Below are 22,047 nucleotides of genomic sequence, written 5' to 3' on the forward strand. Positions count from 1 at the left end.
AGTCTTTAAGTAAAAATATTATACAGTCCAAAATTCCTTGGTAAAATTGTTAAGAATGCACCAAATGATGTAATTGTCTTATCTCTCACCATCTTGTAAATGAGTTGTCTAATGTTGGCGTATGATTATTTTTTTTTTCAAGGCTGTAAACTACTTGCCAATTATAGTGACATGTCATAAGAGTGACGGTACCAACCTTTTATTTGTTAAATGAGAAAAAAGGCTTTATTAAATGGCAGTAGGAGTCTTCTGCAGGGTTGTGTGGTCTTTGCAGAGTTGGATTATTAGGAAGATAAATAATAATTAGCATTTTTAATAATTAGTATTTCAGCTTGAAATGCTCTTCCCTAAATATCCTTTGTCCTTTGGCCTTTTCACAAAATTATATCAAATCAGCTCCAACATGAAACCAATACTGATGCAAAGATGAAAGTCTGATTAAACTGTCATGGCCTCAACAATGCATGCACATGTATTTGTGAAAAAGTGTCGGAAAACCACCACTCTCCCACCTCCCACCTATCCACGTTGTTATGTGACCAACGTCCCTGTTGAATAAAAGGCCTAACAGCTGTAGACCTACCTCTACTGCCTCCATGTTGCTTTTACTCAGGCAGAAGAAGGAGGCATTTCAGGCCTTAGATGAAAGTGGCTTCAAAATTTATAGAATATACAGAATTATACATCAAAACGGTGTTGCTTAGACATTAGCAAAGATATTTTAGTAGTAAAATAGTAGATTAGTCTGACATAAGACATGTTGGTTTTGTAGAAAAGCAAGTCCAGATATCAGGTGAAAAAAATAAGACGCTTTTTTTTCCCCCTGCTGGTTTCACCACATTTTTATTTTCTCTGATATATTAACAATTTGTTGTTCCATTAGTAAACTTTCTTATCAACATTCATCCAATAAGATGTGACACCTGACTCTGCCAATATTCCAACAAAGCATTTCCTGAAAATTTACTTTAACAATAATTTTCAGTAAAAGCAAACGATTTTCCTTCCTTTATTTTCTCTACAAACCATCTCATGTTTTTGTCAATCTGTTGTTGAACATCAGTGTTGTGCACAGATGTCATGCTGACGAAGATTAAAAAATAAACCTTTTGGTTTTTACAAGGAAAGACTTTAGTTGTGACCTTGCTCTTGGCATAATATTTGATATGTAAAAAGTAACACTGGAAGTGAATTAATGGCAGAGATCACACTAATTGAAAACATTCCATTGAAATTAAGCTGGAAGTTATTTTAATTTTTACTAGCATTAGATGTGTAATCATTTTAATTGGGTTATCTTCAATTGTTTTACAGTTACAGCAACCAAAAATGAAATGCAATCATGACATAAAAACCACAAGACTGCTAAAATGTAAGCTAAAAACCAAGCAACTACAAATCAAAAAGAAAAGAGCCCTGGGTCTCCAGGACCTTAAAAAAAAACCCAATATAAATAAATGGCCACGTTAAAAGTTCTTATGCTTACTGTCCAGAGTGTGTTTGGGCATCCAAGAGACAGAGGCATAAGATGTCAGGCTGAAAGCTGGCTGTTTGCACAATTTCATTGCAAACACTTTTCCATGTGTTACAGACAGAACCGAAGGCGAATGGAAGGGTTAAGCCAAGAGAGACAGATAACGTTTGTGAAGAGGTTGCCCCTGGACACAGTGTCAACACATATCAGGGGTAAAAAGACAGACTCCGACAGACACACTCAAAGACTAAAAAAATACACACATTTGAAGAGCTCTTGCGCAGAGGCCAGCTCAGAAAATGGAGATACGGCAAGGAAAAGAGAATAAAGGCCTTTTTTGAAATGACACTTCTTAGAACCCCCCTCCCCAACACACACACACACTCTCTAGCGCTCCCTCATTTTCTCCATCTCGAGATGCCTGCCTCCTTCGCTGACTGGCCCCAGGGATGGAGAGGAGAGGCGGATACGGATGTAATCCACAGCCCGCCAGTGTAAGCACAAAATTAATTCTCTCTAAGCCACAAAGAATTAATCCCTTTCCTCTTGCTTCGTCGTGAGCTACTCGCACACAAACAATAATGAGCGGTGCACACATATGCAGCGATACGTGCACACCAACCCGAAGACTTGTCCACATGCAAAGACAGTTCTAACCCCCCAGATGCACACACATACCCACGTATCCACACACACTGACTGACACCCTTAGGGTTCTTTGCAGCACACACTTTTTGGCTTCTTAATTTTCATCAGCACTGGTAATGGCACATCAGAGCACAAAGAGGTTGTTAATCAGCAACCTCAGCCGTACAAAGACCCTCTCTGCACCCGCTGGCTCCCTGCCTCCCACACTGCTGCCTAAACTGGGAGGAAAAATCCTTAAAGCCGCTTCAAAAAACAGCGTCAAGGCAAATGAAACATTATTGTGGGTAATTTAATTACCTGGCTTATCTAAGCTGATACAGCGAATAAATGCAAACTTACAGTCTTCACGGGTTTGGATATACAGGACGTTGCTCCGAACACCATCTCCGGCCTGGGTGAAGGCCAGAACCTGGATGCTGTAGTTGGTGAACTTCTCGAGGCCTTTGAGCTCCACCTGCTCCTTAGTGGTTGTAATGTTTTGCATTTCACCCCACTCTGGGAACAGGATTGGTGAAAGTCAAACTATAAACTGAGGCATCAAATGATCACTGTTGGAGTATTTACAAGCTTCTCCACACACTAGTACAGAAAAAGACACATTTTCATCTCTTACTTAAGAAACATAGGACATTTCTTAAATCCATAAATATAGTATTATAAGTTTGAGTACAGTCATTTGATGAGAAATAAAACTCATGTTTCAAGTTAATATTTTTAATAACATCACTGCTGACATATTTATTTATGACATTGCTGGTAAACCCTTGTGCAGACTCCTTTTTGCCAATGGAACAGCACCGCAACAATGTTCTTAGACAGCATGGATGAATGTTATGTAAGAAAAAAAGGGACATTTGACCATTTCTCTCATCACTATAATCATCATCATCATCTCTTCTCTCCAGCTCTCCCCACATACTCTCCATATGATAATAAGGTTTGGGGAATAACATGGGCATTGAATAAGGTTGTTTTTATCTGGCAAGTAATTTCCATGTAAATCTGGCCTTTTGGTTTGAATAATCATCCTGGTGAAAGACCCAAAAAGTTGACTATGTTTAGGTTTTTGGTATAGTGTGCCAGATTTCTTTTATTAAGTCCCGTCAGCACAGACTCCATTGATTTGTGTAATTTGCTTAACGATTGAAAGTCACCAGAAACTGAGATCAACTTAAAAACACAATTAAAATTCATAATTTTGACAGACAGACAGACAGACAGTCGTACCTCCGTCTGGGAACACAGCCCAGAACACAACACGATATCCCTTCAGTACACCATGGAGAGTCATTCTAGGAGGTTCAGCCCAGTTGATCACCGCCTCATCTGACGTTACAGAGATGGCTCGAACGTTCTGAGGAGGCTGACTAGGCACTAAAGATGAGAGAGAAAGATGTACATATTGCTAATGTATCTCGCATTTAACCACATACATCTAAAGGTTTAACTAAAAATAACAGGTTGTCACAAAAGGGCGAAGGAAATCCCCTTATGTTACTTTTCAAAATAAATAATTCATAGAGGAGTGAAAATGGAGAATACATATTTTTATCTGAGGAATAAACTACTGAACAGATGTGGTTGCATCTTTTCAGATTTTATACATACAGGTCTATACTAAGTGGAAAGTTGACCACAGACGTCTACACATAGGCAGTTAATCAAAATGTCAATTATGTAATCAGGAAATTTAAATTTTAATTGATTAAACATTTTTAACCACATGATAAAAGTACACAGCTAACCATAGTTGATAAAGAGAACTTGAATCCATGTTGGCAGGTCAAAGCTTTATAAAAATCCAATTGAATATTTAATTTGAACTACCCTGCCATTGTTTGGTTTGTAGGAATAAGTCATTGTTGGTACAGAGAGAACAAGCAACACATATTGAACGGCCCCTGGTGCACATATGTAAAACAAAATGTTCACTCTAATGTTTCAGAATGAAAAAATAATACAATTTTACAACAAGAAAGGCAATATTGAATCATCCAAAACATAAAGCGTGGCCAATTTAAAGGATACCTCCACAAAGTTTGGCAAGAAATCATTTTGATACACCTATTCGGCATTTCCACATCCGACCTAGATTACGTAAAACAGAGTGGTGACTTATAAAAACAACTACAACAAAACCCTGCCATGCTTCTACTTTGATGTATAGGATCATCTCTCTTTCTCCATACAAGCCCCACTCTGTCTCTTCTAGCCCAGGTGTCTTTGGTATTGGCTGCAACTGACCACCAGCCATTCAGGCTTTGAATTACTCCCACTGTTGAAGATGAACAGAAGTGAACTTGTGAAAGGAGTAAGGACAGGAAGAGAGGAAGAGAGTTAACTAAAAGACAGCATGCAATCAAAGAAGGAGACGGTGCCAAGTCCACCAGAGAATTTCTCTGCAGCTGGTGGAGAGTAAAGGAAGTGAGGGGGGGAGGATGGAGGAAGGGAGGCAGAAATAAACGAGGGTTAGAAAACAAAAACAGAGCTTTGCATTAATAGATCTTTGAAGCTAATGATAAATAATGAGGATGCATCAAAAGATAGCCCAATATCCATATTTAGACCTTGCGCAGAGGCAAAGTAAGAATTAGAATGCAGGCAAAGAAAGCAGACACCTAAAAACATCTAAGATTTGGCTTTTGCTTAGCTGCTCAACAGATTCATACGTCTGTTAGAATGATTAGGAGGAAGAAAACAGGAATAAGTGCAGATTTTTGGAAAACCCTGCTAATATATCGAAGGCCATTGTGGTCTAAATCAACAACAAGGAGTAGATGGAGAAAAGAGACTGAATATAAATGGCGGAATTGAGGAGGAGAGTTAAAAGCAAAGGGGGAGAAAGATGAAAAGAGGGAGCAGAGAGACAAAGCACTCAGCTGTGGATAATTACAGCAGGAAGCCAGGAGAGGGAAAGAGAGAAAGACAGACAGAGAGACAAGCTAATTATAATTATTTTTAGTATGCTTGTTGGTATCATTATTATCATAATGGCCATCAATATCACTGTCGCCAGGGTTACAACCACAGGAAGGAACCAGGAGGGCTACGTCTCTTCTGGACCAATGAGGCTCAGTCACCTGTGGACAATTATGTGACGCATGTGTTCATGTGAACTTGAATGTTTTGTACATGACAGAGAAATTTTAGCATTGGATTAAAAATAAATGGGAATATATATAGTGCTCCATATCATTCAGAGCAAATGCATAAGTATAAATAAAATCATCAAAAATTGTGTTCTGTGAAGCCAGAAAAAAAAACACATTTTTTTTCTTTACGCATTCATGTGATGTTGCTTTTGTGGCTCAAAAATATTATAAGCTTGTAATGCTAAATTTCTGAGAAAGACAAATACTATATTTTGGTTGTTTTGCAATGTTTTCAGGCATAAAATGTGGGACATTTTGTGGGTAAATTATCTTTTTTAGCCAATAACTAAGTAACTTTCTATATTTAACTTTTTCTCTGCTCTTAGCTCGGCCATCTTTGGTAAAATGCTTTAGACAGATTTTCAATTATGCAAACCGTAAGCACTCTATTTCATACAAGAACAACATTTCATTTACTGAAAACAAAACAGCAAAGCTTTAATATAAATGCAAAGTTGTTTTAAGACAGACAGAATATGAGTCTACTGTCTCTCATCTTCCTGTCATGTTTTATACAAAGTCTATGTAGATCAATGTGTTTTTATTCCCAAAATATCAATGCCAGTCTTTTTTTGTGGCCAGGCAGAGTTAAGATCAGCTGCTTTTTTTCACATGACTGAATGTGTGTGTTTATGTTCTCTAGTTCTTTGTTTTAGTTGCGTGCTTTGTGCATTTTTGCATGGATGCTTTTGTTGCTAGAAACTTAAAGAAAATGCCCATTTTGCATTCTTTTAATAGACAATAAAGAGTCTTGTTTTGTCTAATTTAAAATCCTATTTGAGACTCTATCTAGCTTCTATTTGCAGTTTTAGTGGTGCTCATGATCTCCTGATCAGGGTTGTAAAAACTCAGTGTTTGAATGCATGTTTAAAAGTCCTAGTAGAGACAAAACAGTGGCATCATGACATCTGTTTGCAGAAATACCAAATTAAAAGCGACATTTTTGAAGTTAAACAGTCTTCTTCGGGTTCAATTCCCCACATAAATTCAGAATACTATAGTTGAATACTACTTTTCGGGAGAAATGTTTTTAATGACGTAAAAAAAAACCCACTCCAAGCTGACTCCCTGGCTGTGGAAAATCAAGAACTGACTTTTGCTTCGTCAAGGTTTAGCACTGTTACTGCTTTTGAGAATGACCTTAAATAAGGTGCAAGAAAAAATTTTAATGGATTTTGATCAAATTTCTTGAAATATTGCACCGAAAAAACATTTTTAATGAGTCTATGCAGAACAACCACATGAATGGTTGGAAGGTGCAATTGAAAATGACACCTTTTAACATTAGTGACACTGAGGCATACCTGACACACACACAAAAGATTTTCAAACGTCCCAAACTGTGTAATACCAGAAAACATGCCTTAGCAGCTCATTTAATCATTTGTTCACTCACTCAGAAATATTCTGTTTACCCCTCAGTAGTCAGGGGGCACAACAGCTTCTCCGCATGTATTTACTGAGATCACTCAGTTTCCTGCAATGCACTACGCTGTGTCTTTGAGACTATCTGTGTCCTTGGTGCGGAAGCATTTGAATTCTAGCAGCACAGCATTTATTGTTGCCTGGAGAAAACGAGTGAGAATATAACAATTGTGGATTGCAAATCAGAAAATGTCTTGACAGAGATTATTGTACGAAGAGAAAGCTGAAACAAATTGCAGTATATGTAGATCAGAGAAAAAGAAGAGCGAAGGTGAAAAGATTCATAGTGCTGGCAGGTTAATGTTTATAATGATCAATTCTGTTTAACTTGTTTTACTACTGCTGGTCAACAAGAGATCTGAATCCTCAATGAAGATGAATCACCAGCAATAATGATGATGTGTGTTATGTTTGTGGCAAACCTTACCATCCTCCAGTGTTGTCGCATTGATCTCTGAGCTTGAAGGTCCTGTGCCCGCTCTGTTGAAGGCCTGGACAACCACACCATACTGAGCAAACTTCTTCAGGTTGTCCAGGGTGTAGACCTCACTGTCCCCAGTGGCTTTCATCTCAACAATGCTATACTGGCCGTTGCTGCCAGGGCCATTCTCTCTGTAGCCGATCTGGTAACCGCGAATAACCCCATTCTGTAGCTCCTTTCTTGGAGCCTGCAGAGAAATGTAGCAAGAACAGAAAAAAGTGTATTAATTATGGTATTTGGTGCCTCCAGCTGCTATTGGAAAATTATGTTTTGATGAATTTTTAATTTCAATTTTTGTGTTTTATGATCTATGTGCTTTGTTGCTGAAATATCCTGCACAAATAAACTTGATCGACTGATTAACTGAATAGAGAAGCTTGCTTACAGGAGCAAGACTACTAAGAAAGAAAGGCACATGTTATATAAACTTGCCTTCCAGGTCACCCGGATACTTTGAGAGGTGACTGGCTGAAGGACGACATCCACTGGAGGACCATCAGGCTCTGTGCAGTGAGAGACAGAAAGTCAAAGTCTGCATCGTTATGGTAATTCCCATCAACACTATTCTCTATAGTCAAGATAAAATATCTTTTTATCCTCTTACTGTGTGAACTGTATAGAGGTTCACACAGTAAAACAGTTTAGGGTTTTACTATTTCTAGTACATGAATGCAAAAGTAAAGATAGTGCCATTCAGAAACCTACGTGCTTCTTCAGTGCTGATGGTGAGCTCTTTACTGGCCTCACTCTTGCCTATTGCATTGTATGAGAACATACGGATACTGTAGACGGATGCAGGGTGGAGGTCTACTATGTTGGCCTGATTGTTTGTGGGAGATATATTTCGAGTGGCATGCTTCAGCTCCCAAGTATCTGTCAAGACAAAAAGATTAATAAATCTAATTTCAATAACCAATAGATACAGTAAATAATAAAATGCTATGTAGTGTCAACAAGCAGTGTAGTTGAAGTTACCTGTCTTGTTTTTGTATTCAATGTCATAGGAGGTAATGACGCTATTTCCATCAAATCTTTGTGTCCATCGAAGATTCATGCTACGATCCTTTACTTCTCGCACTTCAAGCTCTGGAGGGTCTGGAGGCTCTGAGAAATTTAAGGAGAATTTAAGAACTAAATAACACAAACACACCAGATGGTGCAACCAAAAGTGGGGAAGTGATAGCAATACAGTTTTTAATTTTTGTGAAAATATTGTCTTGAATGAATACCTTGCACAGTTAGTTGGATAAGGCCTCGTCCTTCTCCATAAGAGTTGATAGCATGACAAGAGAAGAAGACTGAATCTTCACGCTCTGCTGGCTTTAGCTACAGAGAGAAATGCAGAAAGAGAAGCGTCAAAAAGACAAAACGACTCATTCACAGTGCTGGAATGTTGTGTTGGGAAGAGTCTTAATGACTTCTTCTGTGTCTGTTGCATGTTTGTTAGAGACTGCTTCTACATCAGTTAGAATTATAAAAAATCTTTGATGCCTGTCACATTTTGATTCACAATTTGCCATCCAGCTACTCGATCAAAGTTGTAGTTTTGTTAATTTATGATTAATTATTTTATTTTTTTGTTGTAATTTTTTACTCCAAGGATTTTTGTTGGCTCTACAGGCCTGTATTTTTTGAAAGCAGGCTGACAGGAAAGAGAGGACGACATGCAGCAAATGTTGCCGGGGCCAGGAGTCGACCCCGCGACGGCCGCATCGAGGCCTTCATACATGGGTTGTGCTAACCCCTTATGCCACCACAGCATGCCCCATGATTAACTATTTTCTAATTCCTAATGCATCAAGAACCCAACACAATATCAACCCACTGTCTAATAATTAGTAAATATCTCTCTTCTCTTTACTGATGTTTCTGATAATGTGAGTAGAGAGTACGTTGTTTTAAAAATGTACTTTCAGTAGTTCTATTTGAATCGTTGTATAGATGTAATTACTTTATTTATATCAGAACAATCTGAATCCCATTTGTTGTCATGGTGCATTACAAGAAGATTGCTAACATTAAACTAAAAAGGCAATATTAGTTAAGTGAAAAACAGCAAGATCTCTATATTCAAGATAAAATATCTTTGTATCGTCTTACTGTGTGAACTGTATAGAATTTTACATCTTTGTGATACTCCGATGTGATTGGTCAGACACTCAGAAAGTATGCTTTCTAATAGTTTAGGGGACTCAAGATTTGGATGAGGCACCGCTAAGATTCACTATGTGTACCCCAGCAATGCAGACCTTCACCATTTCACCCATCCCACCAAGGTAAAACCTCTAAATATGAAGATTTGTGGACAACAGGAAATATGTAAGAAATTAAAATAAGTGAAGAGAAAGCTATTTGTCAAAGATGTGAGTAAAAAAACACATAATTGTCTGATTTCATCAGCTAGACGCTCTGCTATAAACAAATGTGTTTTACCTTGAGAGTAGACAACACCTCATCTGTCTTTTCGTTGGGGCTTGTGGTTATGGAGTACCGGGGGTTGCGATCTGGGTCAATCACTGTATCACCTCTTTCCCAACGGATGATGATGGGCCATTCTCCTCTGGCTGTGCAGTTCAGCTCCTTCACATGACCTTTCTTGGCCATGGTAGTGTTGGGGTGACTGGTGATCATTGCTGGGACTAATGGGAGAGAGGAAATCGAGTGTGGTGTGGGCAAATATGTAGAAGCAAAGGAAAACACTAAACAGAAATGGAGGCTGGATGACAGTGAGAGATAAAAGAGAAATGAAAGAAAAGTCAAGAGTAAGTCAAGAGTACTAAGCAGAATTTAAGTGAAAAGGGAGACAGAAGTGAAAGAGCAGAGAGAGGTATAGGAGGAGCTCAGAGTAACAGAGTTCCAATGCATTAGAGCAATGAAGAGCTGTGGTCATTGAGGTAAAGTCAATAAACCTCCTTTCTCATTCTCCAATAGTTAACATAAGGGGAGTAAGTGAATGAAGAGGCAAAAACAATACACTCCACCTTTCGTGTGCGATACACATATCCCTCACATACTCAATCTTCTAAGTCCAACACGCGCACTCACACACAAACACGCACACACCCACAGTATCGATCCGACCATGGTTCTGCTGTTTTGTTTTCATCACTTATTCATCCCACTCGCCGTCTTTTCCGCTTTTCCCGCTTCTCCGCTGAGCGAAACAGACAGAATTGAGGAAGGCAGAGGAGAGGAACGGTTTAATCAATAACACTAACACGAGAAGGAGAAAGGAGTGCACCGGAGAGAAAAACATGTTGAGAACAGTAGATGCAGTTATCTGCACCTTGTTTTACTGGATTGTGTGCGCAAGTGTTAAAAGCTGCCAGATATCAAGCTTAACGTCTCTCTTTTGAGAAAAGCTGAATTGCAAGATCAATGCATTACAAGTTAGCCTTGGATGGTGCTGTACTTGACAGTAATAATCTTTGTTTTTTGGATTTATGAGTGTGTGCACATATACTGTTTCCTTTTCATTTTTACACAAGGTTTGGAGGTTCCTGACAAGCAGAGCGGGATGGAGGCATTGATTACAGATAACGATCAAGCTCAAAGTCTTTTTGACTGTCTCAACACAGATCCCATGAGTCAAAAGATCAATGGCTCAGTTATCTTCTCACTGTCTATCACAGGTCTGCAAACAAACTGCTCCCACTCGGGGGTGCTCTTCTTTTCCCTCTGTTAATCGTCACCTTTGCTTCATCAATCCAAAAGTACTGCAAGCTAATTTATTGGCTTGACAGCATGCAAGGATGCTAATAAAGCAAATAATAAAGCAAAACCAGAGCCTCCTAAATGTTCCATCTCTTCCACTGCCTTGTTTCCATGCGTATACTCACTCTTAACAGTGAGGACCATGCTCTTGCTGATGTCCGAACCCACGCCATTGGAGGCCTGACAGAGGTAGAAACCTCGATCTTCCTCCAGGACATGTCTGATCAACAGGGAGCCATTAGTCATGATCTGAATGCGGCCAGTTAGAGGAACTGTGTGGTACTGCTGTGGGTTTCCAATCCCAGCTGCACAAAAGGTGAGAACCAAACAAGGAAGGTTATTGTAACGTATTTTTCAGACAAAAGTTGACGTGCACATCGGTATGACAAGAGGTTCGTGTACCTAAAGCTCCTCTGGCGTGCTTCCACATGACCTTAGGAGGAGGGTATCCATCAACAGAACAGTTCAAGATTGCTGATTTGCCATAGATGCCATCCTGGTTGTTGGGCTGCACAACAAATCGTGGAGGGACTGGAAAATTATGAAAAAGTGCACTTCAGTACAAGTCAAAAGCCAATTAGTTTCAATCTAGGTGAGTGTCAAAACCTTTGACACTCACCTAGTGAGTGTATTTAAGATTCTGTGCAATCAACTGCATTCATTTGCAGGCATAGGCTAAAAATAAAACTTTGCTCTTTTCTTTTAACATATTGCAAAAGTCTAGCAGATTAAACGTGATCCGACCAGTAATCCCTGTGTTGTAATGAATACATGACTGCTTGTAAGTGTAGCCTACTCCATTTGAAAAATTTGAACAATAATATTAGCATTTGATGTAATATGTGGCTCTATTACACAATTTATGTGTGAAAGATATTAAAGTCAATGATAAAAAAGAGATATTCTAATTTCTTCCAGATTTATTGTTTCCTTTTATTTCATAATTTATAAAAGGGGGATATCATTTGTTTCACACTGATTTTAAACAAGACTTACAATTAATCTTCTTTACAACTAACTTTACAACATGTTTGTTGTTACAACTGACTTTACAACGTAAAAATGGTTTTATTAACGACTCATTCGCGATGAAAATGAATATCTTTGTGCCTACAGCCTTCTTTGCTTACCTGTAACTATGAGCTGCCTCTCTGTGCTGACTGTAGCAGCATCGTTGCTAGCGATGCAGGTGTAGTTGCCGTTGTGTTTGAGCGACACTTTGGAAATCTGCAGTGAACTCATGAACTCCTTTGTGTCGATGGTGATCCCCGAGGAGGGCACGATCTCCTGGCCGTCCTTACGCCAGGTGATTCGTATGGGCATGTCTCCAGATGACACCACACAGGCGATGTACATCAATTTACCGATGGAGGTTGGGGGAAAGTCAAACGGCTGGATCAGCGGGGGGACTAAAAGGGTCAGAGACAGAATAAATGAACGAGAAAAACCGAGGTAAAGGGATAAGAAGGATTTAGTTGAAGAAAAAGAGAAGAAGGTGCAATATAAGGGGAAAAAAGTGCTTTTTCAAAAAAACATCAGCCCATAGAATGACTTATTTTCATCTGACAATAAAATAAATATCTCTCTTTCTCTGTTAATAATAAAGTAATCAAATACAAATGATGTCTTGTGTCCATCTTCTCACAATGACATCTTAAAGATTAAAACTTCCATGGGCAAAACTTGGGCAACTAACCCACTACACCCTCTACAGTGGCCCTCACCAACTCCTCCACTCCAACCCACCCTGCCCTGCTCAAGCCAACCCATAATAGCTGCTCTAATTAGAGCACCATCCATAGGGGAGAAAAACTGTGTTGGCATGGATACCAGCTGAGGTGACGCTGATGATTTGAAGAGGGGGATGACGATGGGGGCTTCGAGGGTGGGGGTCTTGGTGTTTCAGCAGAGACATCTGGGAGATTTTATCTGGGCCTCATTAACATTCATCTAATTAAATCAGAGGCATGATGGGCACAAATTCAAATAAACAGATACCTACATCAACAAACAGCAAGAAGAATGTGCATATGCACACACACGTAAGTGGTAGCCTGCTCTTAAACTTAAACACTGCAGCGTGCAAAACAAGGAAGCAACAAAAATCTGACACGTCGAGAGAACGAACGCAACCCACACTCACACTTCACAACTTCCTGGAACAAACATGTTGTTCTGTTGCAGCTAAGGACAGCACGTAACATTAGGAAGAAAAAATATCCACAACACATACTTTTCATGTATACGAACGCGTGCAATGAGTGAGGAGCACACACACTCCCAAAACTTATACAATAGCCCTCCTGCTCACTTTGATTGCTGAGTGGCTGAGAGCTTGCACTTGGCCTCTCTGCCCCCTAATCAGGGGTCATTAGAGGGGATGCACACAGCTTTGTTTTTTCTTCTCATTCTGTTTCACTAAAACAGTCCTGCTTCTAACCATTCCAATAATCACTCTGTTTATGGCACGAAACCAAAGTAGATTAAAAAGGATCATAATTCCTCTTCACTGATTTGTTCTTTGTCACCGCTATGAATGATAATCCTAACAACCAACCTGATCGACAAATCCTTGATACAACATTATGAAGTAGAAAGAGCTTCAAGCATCCTGGAGCAGCACTGATTAACATATTCAAAAATAGCTTAACCTGAGACTGGGTTGAAGACAAGCAAAGAACTGATTACAAGTTGTCTCAGAGCCACAGACAAAAATGCACCATAACATAAAAGGTGAATAAAAGGTTTCAGCAGGCAGAAATTAGATTGTTGAACGTCTATAAAGTGAACAAGATTGAAGAACAACAGTTTTGTGAATCTGCCATTTATTTTCCTCACAGTGATCTAAATATATTTATCCTCCTGCTCTGGGCAGGATTCTGGCTTAAACATGCTGGGTTTTTGTTGACATCTTTCTCTTTGGAATAAAAAGTTTTTCTTCCGGTGGATAACCGTATTGCTGCTGTTGGACCACAAAAATAACCGGAAGGGATAGAGTGGAGCGCTACTCCTTGGAAGGACGTGGGGTGTGAAATATCTCATTCACATAATGTTTAAGTACATATAAAATGCTGTAAGATTGCAATGGTAAACTGTCTTTGCACTTACGATGGGATTTGTCACATTAAATGCATGGGACACAAAGTACTGTGCAAGCTCTAGTATTGGACAAATAGACGCTAAAGCTAGAGTCAGAATTATTCATACCCCTCCAAGTGAAAAAGGTTTTTGAACAACTTATGCAACAAAAGGTTGCAATAGTCAAACTGAGCAGAGAATTTAACTTCTCATGACTGTCAGAGTCAACCAAATCAACATCTGATTAAAAATTAACATGCTAACAAAAAAAATCCTACCTATATGTAGCAGAAAGAGTGTCTAGATAACAAAATATTGTATTTATGTGTTGCAGCACATTGGATTTTGCACATTCAAATGGTCTATCTGAACTCCAACTGGATCACTTGTTCGAGCAGATGTCATGTACAGCTGAGGAAATGTCCAGGTGTAGTGTTAGATGACGTTCCACACCTCCTTCAGTAAGTCAGAACCTGTGAAACAGTTATCATGTTAAGCAGTGTCATCTCTGTAACTGACCTTTGACGGTGACATAAATGGTTTGTGTGATGAATAGCTGTGGCTGGATCAGCACGCTGCACACATAGGCGCCCTCATCCATGCCTTTCTGAACATCGCTGAGCTTAAGTGTCCCATTCTCAAACACCACCTGGAGAAGCATCATGAATGTGTTAGCATGCACTGATACATCATCGGTAATTAGTACACAGAGGGGTAATTGTGAAGAGTATGTTTTTGGAGCGTAGGTAGAACATTAAAAAAAAAATCCCCTTATTTGCGTGCATTGTGTTTTACGAGTTTAAAGTGGACCTCACCTGCCGATGGTTGTCAGGCAGCAGAATTCCCTCCTTGTACCAGTTAATTGAGTAATAAGGATACCCAATTACTCTGCAGTTTATGAAAGTGTTTCTTCCTGCCACCGCTGTAATATTCTTCATAGGCCTAATCTTTGGAGGCCCTGATTTGTGGAAAGAGATAAATACAGATATGTGGGGAAAGAAAGAGAGGTACAATCAGAGGAAGAAAAAGAAAGAGGGGAAAAAGAAGATTATTAGTTTATGGTGCCAATAGCAGGTCTTGGAATTTTAGGAATTATGCCGAAAGGGGAGGTGGAAAAGGAAGGGAGTTGGAGAGAGGGGCAAGGAAAAAAGACAGAAAAAAAATGTTTAGAAAAAAAAGTTGAGAAAGAGATAGAGGTTTAAGACATTTCATGGTTTTCTGGTGAAATGGCATTTTACTTAAATACTTGAATGAGGGCTGCTCAAAATAAATCACATAAAAATGTTATGAGATGTGCCTGTTCCTCTATATCTACATAGATCAGAAGATTATAAATAAAGCTCTTATTTTTCTCATACTGGAGAGGAGATGAGATTTTATTCGAAGCTCATTATCAACAAAAACAAAAAATTGAACTGACTGCATTAACTACAAAGACAAAAAAAAAGTGAATGTAGGAAAACTTACATGGTTTTGTTTCATTTTTTTTCTAGTTTATTTAAATTTTCTGGATTATTTGAAGGAGGTGTATCTATATCTAAGCCAAAGAGTAGCAATTTATGCTGACTGATTGGTCCTGAAAGGTAAAACACCTCCACAGCAACTGACAAAGCAATTTTCAACATCTCAAATATTAATTCTTTGTGCCTCCCTGTTTTTAATGCATTTTGTCTTTTTCTTGCAAATACCAAAGTATGTTTTCTGTGCTTTTGTGTTGTCTATCTATGACCAATATAAAAATATACAAGACTGAATTCTGTGAAATTTGCTGGAGTCATCATCAAAGGAAAATCATCCATCTACAGTATTAAAAAAAGGTACCCATGTCGAAGCAAAATGCTTTTTCAAAAAACATCTGTGTGTAACTTGACAGAAATCGTTAAGCATTTTTGGCAGCAATTGAGAGCCATCTCTCAGTCATACGTCACTTTGTCTTTGACCTTCTCACCATTGTTCATTTTGTTTTTGCTTCTTCTGACACCCTCTCCTATACCCCTGCCATCTTTTGGTCTCTTTTTTTCCCTCTCCCCTTCCTCCTTCTCTCAGCATGTTCTGAGCTTTGAAGTCACAACTCTGACGAGTCAAAGATGTATTATTCAGGATCTCCGTCACATATACGCACGCGTGCCCTTGCAAACGCGCACACTCAGGCTTAACATAAATATGTGTTCAGCTACGTCTGTACATTTCTGTGAACTTGATTGCTCAGTGAATAGAATACTTCGAATAAAGCAAACCATAGTGAGTGGGAAAGCAGATTAGCATGATTGGGCTTTGTGAACTCTTGTCGTAAGTATGCGTGTCAATGTATGTGTGGCCGTGCCATTTCTGACACTTTGTGTAGCATGGATGGCTAAAATTCTCTGGCACTGGAGCTCATTCTCACTTCAATAATCTTTCTGGCATGTTTGCTTAGAGCAGACTTGCATGTCACAACTATACACGAAAAGGACCAAGAGAAGAGACCAAGAGGGTGATACAGCTTTGTTCAATGGTGTCACTCTTTATCAATGTCATCCCAGACAACAGTAGCTTCACCCCTTCTGTCACCAGAGTTTACAATCAGCTGCTCCACTTATAAGAAGCTGTCCTCTTCTTTTAGTTGTTCTCTTGTTTCACCCAATCTTCCTCGAGTACTTTATCATTTGTTTCCTTCTCATCTTAGGTTTCATGGGTGAGTTTTTGATAAAGGCTTCTTAAATTGCTATGACTAGATGTACAGCTAATGTACAGTCTGCATATATATGTGTAGTATGTGTACATGTGCATAGTGTGTATGTAACTTATTTCTCATGTTACCCACACACAGTGTAATGCACTTTATTGAGACCATCTGTAGGGCATAAATCTTAAGTAAAATGAGCGAGAGTACATTGTAGAAATATTTTTTACCAGAGCTAAAATTGTTACTCCTTTGGAACTTTATCATATTTTCACACAACAAATTTCCACAAATTTGTGAAGTTCATAATTAGATGATTTAATGTCAATGCATTCTCTTGCCGGAGCTGTAAATATCTGTAGTTCCACCAGGATTATCATTGTCCTCCTGGCTGCTTCTCTGATCAGTGCTGTCCTTCCATAGCTTAGCGGTGCACATTGTCCATTTGTGTCTGAAATGTAGTGTTTAAATCAGGCCTAAAAATTCAGCCTGACCTGGTCTGAGCCTATACACACTGTGTCCAAGCCTGACCCAACCCAAATAGTTAACTCTAATTAGAGGCCTGAACCCAAAAATATTATTATTATTATATTATTTTAAATTTCATCCAGATCTCTGACTTTGCTCTCTGTTGGCTTGTAAGTGTCACTTCCTTTGGTTTTCAGCTTTTGTGTTGTATATTCCAGCTCAATTTTCTCACTTGTTGTAAATTCAGGATGAACCAAGTGCAAATCTTCTGGGATATCTGATAGGGGCCCAGCACGATGGAGCCATGTGCGCACATACAGGCTAATAAACTTCTGCACCTTATTTTCTTTGTTTCCTCACCAGGGTAACCTACTTTCTCCTCTATTTATACTATTATAAGTATATTAACAGGTCTTTATGTTGTGCATTCTTGTTTAGTTTTCTCTATGTTGTATGCTTATTAAAAATGCACCAACGAAGCCTGAGCTTGACCATCAACCAACCATAAAATTTTAACCCGACCCGGTCTCAATTTTGATCCAAACTCCACTAAAAAGATTTGCAATTCTGTCACTCTCTCCATTTTCAGATGTTGGACTAAATAGTGCTTATATGGTGATTTAAAATGGTTGTTAAAACAGATTGGTTGTGGAGGTATCTTAGTTTGAATAGTGTATGAATCAACACTGCGGTACCATATATATGCTCAGAGGTTTTGATTCCATAAAAGGGCAAAAAAAAAAAAAGACAAAGAAAAAAGACAAATATAATTTCCAGAAGAAACAAGAAATCAAATTTTAGAAAGATGGTAAACAAAAATAAAAAGGTGTGAAAACTAAAACTATATAGAGGAGAAAAGACAGACATACAGAGCCAGAAATAGAGCAATAGGAGGGTACAGTAAAGGTTATTGGTCAGGGTAGGGGGAGAAAGGGGTCAGGCTATGGGAAGCCTCTGTATGACTGATATTGAAAAGTAGACAGGCACCTCTTACGTTTATGCGCGCTTGGTACTCAGCACTACCAGCCGAGTTTCGTGCGGCGCACCGATACACTCCTCCATCACGAATCTGCGGGCTGCTGACGTTGACGAAGCTAACGGTGCTCCCATCGGAGAGCGTGTACTGGCTGGATCTCACACGTGACAGATCCCGAGCCACGGGCTCATCATCCAGGGTCCAGGTGATGGTAGGCGGAGGGGCCCCTTTGGCAGCACACATCAGGGAAAACGGCTCACCAGGGACCACCACTCGTTCGCTGAAGGAGGCGACAATACGGGGCGTACCATCTAAGAATAAAAAATATAAGGCATAATCATAAGACATAGGAAATCACCCAACAGCTCACATTTCGTCTAAACCCTCGTAAAACACTTTGCCTGAACCATCAAGCAATTAGTAGAAAGTGCTTCGTGCTGTATATTTTGTGACATTTACCCACCAGCTAAGGTCTTCTAGGTCTCTCTGTGGAAAGCCATGTGCAGTCCATATTTTTGTGGTTGTGTGAGCTGTGTGCACTGGCACAGAAAGTAAAACTCCCAGTAAGATTTTAAGGCCAAACACAAAGTGGTTAAAGAAAACATTGGGTAAGATTATGAACTCTTAGTTTTTTTTTGTTGTTGTTTTTTTTTTTATATTCTTTCTTCTTCTTCTACTCTCAGTAGTGTTTCGGCATATAAAACAGCACCTCTATAAATCTACAATAAAATAAAAGTAAAATACAAAATATTAACATAATGATAAGGACAATTGTACCAACAGTGAGCTTATTAAAAACAAATGGGTTTTCCCCTCTACATAGACAATAAATAAATAAATAAATAAATAAATAAATAAATACTGTTAAATTTTTCAATATCTTATCAATCAATAAATGAACATAGTAGCAATCAACTGCATTACATATTCACTTATAAAGCAAAAGCCTAACAATCTGTTCACCAACATTTTTTATTTGTCTAAATATGTTAAAATACTGCTGAACTACTGTATCATTCAGACTAAAGACAAACCCCTATTCTGGCATTAATGCGAGTAAGATTACAGAACAGACAGAGAATAGTTAATATTACACCTGTTTTTTGTTTTTTTTTTTACCTTCCAGCAGTATGATGGAGAAGTCCTGGGCAGTCTGGCCCTTTCGTGAGGCAAAGCACTGGTAAGCTCCAGAATGTCTTTTTTGTGCAGCAGAAATGAAGAGTGTCTCATTGTGTGTTCCTTGGATGGAAAAGTGCTGATCAGGCATTACAGGCTCTGTGTTACGGTACCAGGAAACAGTAAAGTGGGGGGAACCCTGGACGGCACAGGAGAGGATTACTGTACTGCTGATCCCCGTCTTGAGGTTCTTTGGAGACAAAGTGACCCGCAGTGGTTCTAGAGATGAGGAAAAAAAATAGATGACAATAGTGTAGATGGAGGCAAGTAAGTACCTACATATTGAAGGAACAAAAGTTGGTATATGTCAGCATCCCAGGCACAGGATGGAAATTTTCTTATGAGCTACACTGTGCTGGCTAAGCAACACAAATCATATTTTGGTGTGTATTTCTTGTCTATGTTTCAGTTCCTGTGTCTGTCTGCATGCGTGTGTGTGTGTGATTGAGATTGTGTGCTGAGCAGCGAGGAAAAATCGAGACAGGAAGACAAAGAGGAAAAAAAATGTCAGTGAGCAATAAAGCAGCTGCTGTGATGAGCTGGGAGCTGCTGAATGTGTGTGAGAGCATGTGTGTCTGTGTGTCACTGCATCTGCATGGGTAAGATGTTTTTTTTCACAGAATGAGTGCATGTATCTGTGACTCCAAGTCTGTGAACGTCCTACCATATATGATCTGTCACTTAAGGTTTGACGTTTGCACTGTGATATGGTCACTCTAAGACGTGAATTTTAAGCAGTTGGGGTGTGGGACTTGCTGACTGGCTTGCTTTCATCCTCAATAAAACATAAAGAGTCCCAAAATAATAAGTCTGACTTTACGAGCTTTAAGCTTATATAGTTTTACCCAAGCCTTAGAATGACACTAAAGTCAAAATGTCTTAATAAAGACATATCTACCCTCACTACCTACCTATAACATTGAGATGACCTGTCACCTCTTTGGAGCCAAAGCTGTTTGTGACTTCACAGATGTAGTTGCCACTGTCCTCAAGTCTTAAGTCGGAGATAGTGAGGCCAGTGATCCGGCGTGTCCAGCGAGAGTCAGCTGGCAGTGGTCGACCATCCTTCAACCATCGGATGGTGGGATTTGGATATCCGGAGGCAATGCAGGACAACTCCACGCTGTGTCCAACCTGCATCTCACCAGACTGGAAACTATCCAGCACAGATGGGGGGGATTCCTTAGGGTCTAAAAGTGATCACAGAAATGTGATTTTGATTCAGATTAATACACTCATCAAAATCTTCTCAGAGACCAAAAGTCAATGCATGACACATTAGTAACAAATGAAAAAGAAAACAAGTTTCTTTGCCTACCCTTTACAGAGAGCCTGGCTCCATTACTCTGGCGGGTCTCTCCACTGTACTTGTGCTTTGTGATGCAGCGGTAGGTGGACAAAGCATCTTCCTTCTGCACTTCTGAGATATATAAAGCGCCAAATGAGGTCAGGAAGAAACGATTACCTGTAAAAGAGTGGAGAAGTACAGGCTGGTCATTTTGGCATACTGTCAAAGGTCATTTCTGCATGCAGTGTGCCCTATGTCACTCCTTTGCCATATAAGCCACTTCAGTGATGAAACCCATTCTGCAAAATATACCTTCTGTGTTAATTATAAAAACATGTAAAAGCTAAAGAAATATTTAGGGTAACTGATCTAGAGGGATAGAAAGTTAAGATTTGTTCACATACAGATTTCACAAAAAATATGTTGAAAGGCATCTGTAATTGAAGAAAAATTATGTCGAGGTACGTCATAGGACTTTTTACACTCTTCTCAGTATACTTGAACAGGAGTCCTGATATTCATGCCTCAAGGGTCAGTGTTCTGCAACTTTTAGATGTGTCCCCGATCCAGCCTCCTCAGTATACAGTCAGGTTCTCCAGAGACCTGCCAACAACATCAGTATATAACCTAGGTGTGTTGAAGCAGAAACACATCGAAAAGTTGCAAGACATTGGGTTTCAAAGCCTAGATTTAAAGACCCCTGCAGTAGGAGGTGGCTGTTTTATGCCAAAGAAGTATTCAAAAGGCTTGCTTTGTTTTTTGACATTAAAGTTTTCTTAAAGAATCAGAATTCCAGATGAAGTTATTCTGTTGAATTTTATAATTTAAACTTTCAGCTAAAGATGATCAATTGCTGCCTAGACTCCTTAAAAGCCTGTAACTCTCCAGTTTGGCACGGAATAAAAAGTTTTGAATCAGACTCTAAGCTTAGTGTCATTAGCTACCTTCGGTGTGGAACAAGGGTTGTTGAGGATTCCCATTGTGTCTTCTGTAGTTTCTGACAAAGGAAATCAAACTAAATTGTTTTAAATACCACACAAGCACACATGCGAGTTATTATTTCTACCCGTTTTAGGACTTTATATTGGCTTCCTTTCATTTTTCTGACTGTATTTCTGCCTGACCTGTCCAATTTGATGGAAAAACCAGCTGTAAAAGTTGGGGAATGATAAAACACGCTAACAGACATTAGAGTAGTTGTGAAAGATTCTTTGCATGCATCTGTGAGTTTGTTAACAGTTTTTTTTTCCTTAATGGCTCTCATGACTGTCAGCCAGAGCATTTACAATCATAAAGTTCACACACGTGTTTTCATGTGAGTCAGACTGTTGTGCTGAGTGCTAAGCAACGTAAGCTGTAATTTCAAAACCTGCCCTTTTGTTCCAACCTGGGTATTATGCCTTACAGGATAATATGCACTTGGTGAGCGGAGCCCTGTGTAACACATTGCTACACCCTTGTCACAACATGCCTGAAGAAAGAAAGACGGAGCACGGAGGGGGTGA

General features: G+C 39.2%; 1 protein-coding gene across 2 annotated transcripts in view; it reads right to left on the reverse strand.

The window, feature by feature from the left end:
* The window catches only part of LOC129358907 (cell adhesion molecule DSCAML1), a 103,268-nt gene that overhangs the window by 22,243 nt on the left and 58,978 nt on the right, over positions 1-22,047 (reverse strand). The window contains exons 4-20 of one of the 2 annotated variants that reach the window (XM_055028151.1): positions 20,573-20,719; positions 20,166-20,444; positions 19,198-19,473; positions 18,090-18,389; positions 14,788-14,930; positions 14,492-14,621; positions 12,025-12,303; positions 11,297-11,425; positions 11,020-11,199; positions 9,614-9,819; positions 8,410-8,506; positions 8,156-8,284; positions 7,886-8,053; positions 7,613-7,683; positions 7,127-7,367; positions 3,350-3,496; positions 2,462-2,617 (exon numbers count right to left, since the gene is read on the reverse strand). In XM_055028151.1, the coding sequence (XP_054884126.1) occupies positions 2,462-2,617; positions 3,350-3,496; positions 7,127-7,367; positions 7,613-7,683; positions 7,886-8,053; positions 8,156-8,284; positions 8,410-8,506; positions 9,614-9,819; positions 11,020-11,199; positions 11,297-11,425; positions 12,025-12,303; positions 14,492-14,621; positions 14,788-14,930; positions 18,090-18,389; positions 19,198-19,473; positions 20,166-20,444; positions 20,573-20,719 (3,078 nt within the window). Of the gene's footprint in view, positions 1-2,461; positions 2,618-3,349; positions 3,497-7,126; positions 7,368-7,612; positions 7,684-7,885; positions 8,054-8,155; positions 8,285-8,409; positions 8,507-9,613; positions 9,820-11,019; positions 11,200-11,296; positions 11,426-12,024; positions 12,304-14,491; positions 14,622-14,787; positions 14,931-18,089; positions 18,390-19,197; positions 19,474-20,165; positions 20,445-20,572; positions 20,720-22,047 lie in introns of those variants that run through there. The other variant, XM_055028152.1, reaches the window with a different exon arrangement.

Source organism: Poeciliopsis prolifica, unplaced genomic scaffold (genome assembly GCF_027474105.1).
Source record: "Poeciliopsis prolifica strain line A6 unplaced genomic scaffold, Auburn_PproV2 SCAFFOLD004, whole genome shotgun sequence".
In the NCBI taxonomy this organism is placed as follows: domain Eukaryota; kingdom Metazoa; phylum Chordata; class Actinopteri; order Cyprinodontiformes; family Poeciliidae; genus Poeciliopsis; species Poeciliopsis prolifica.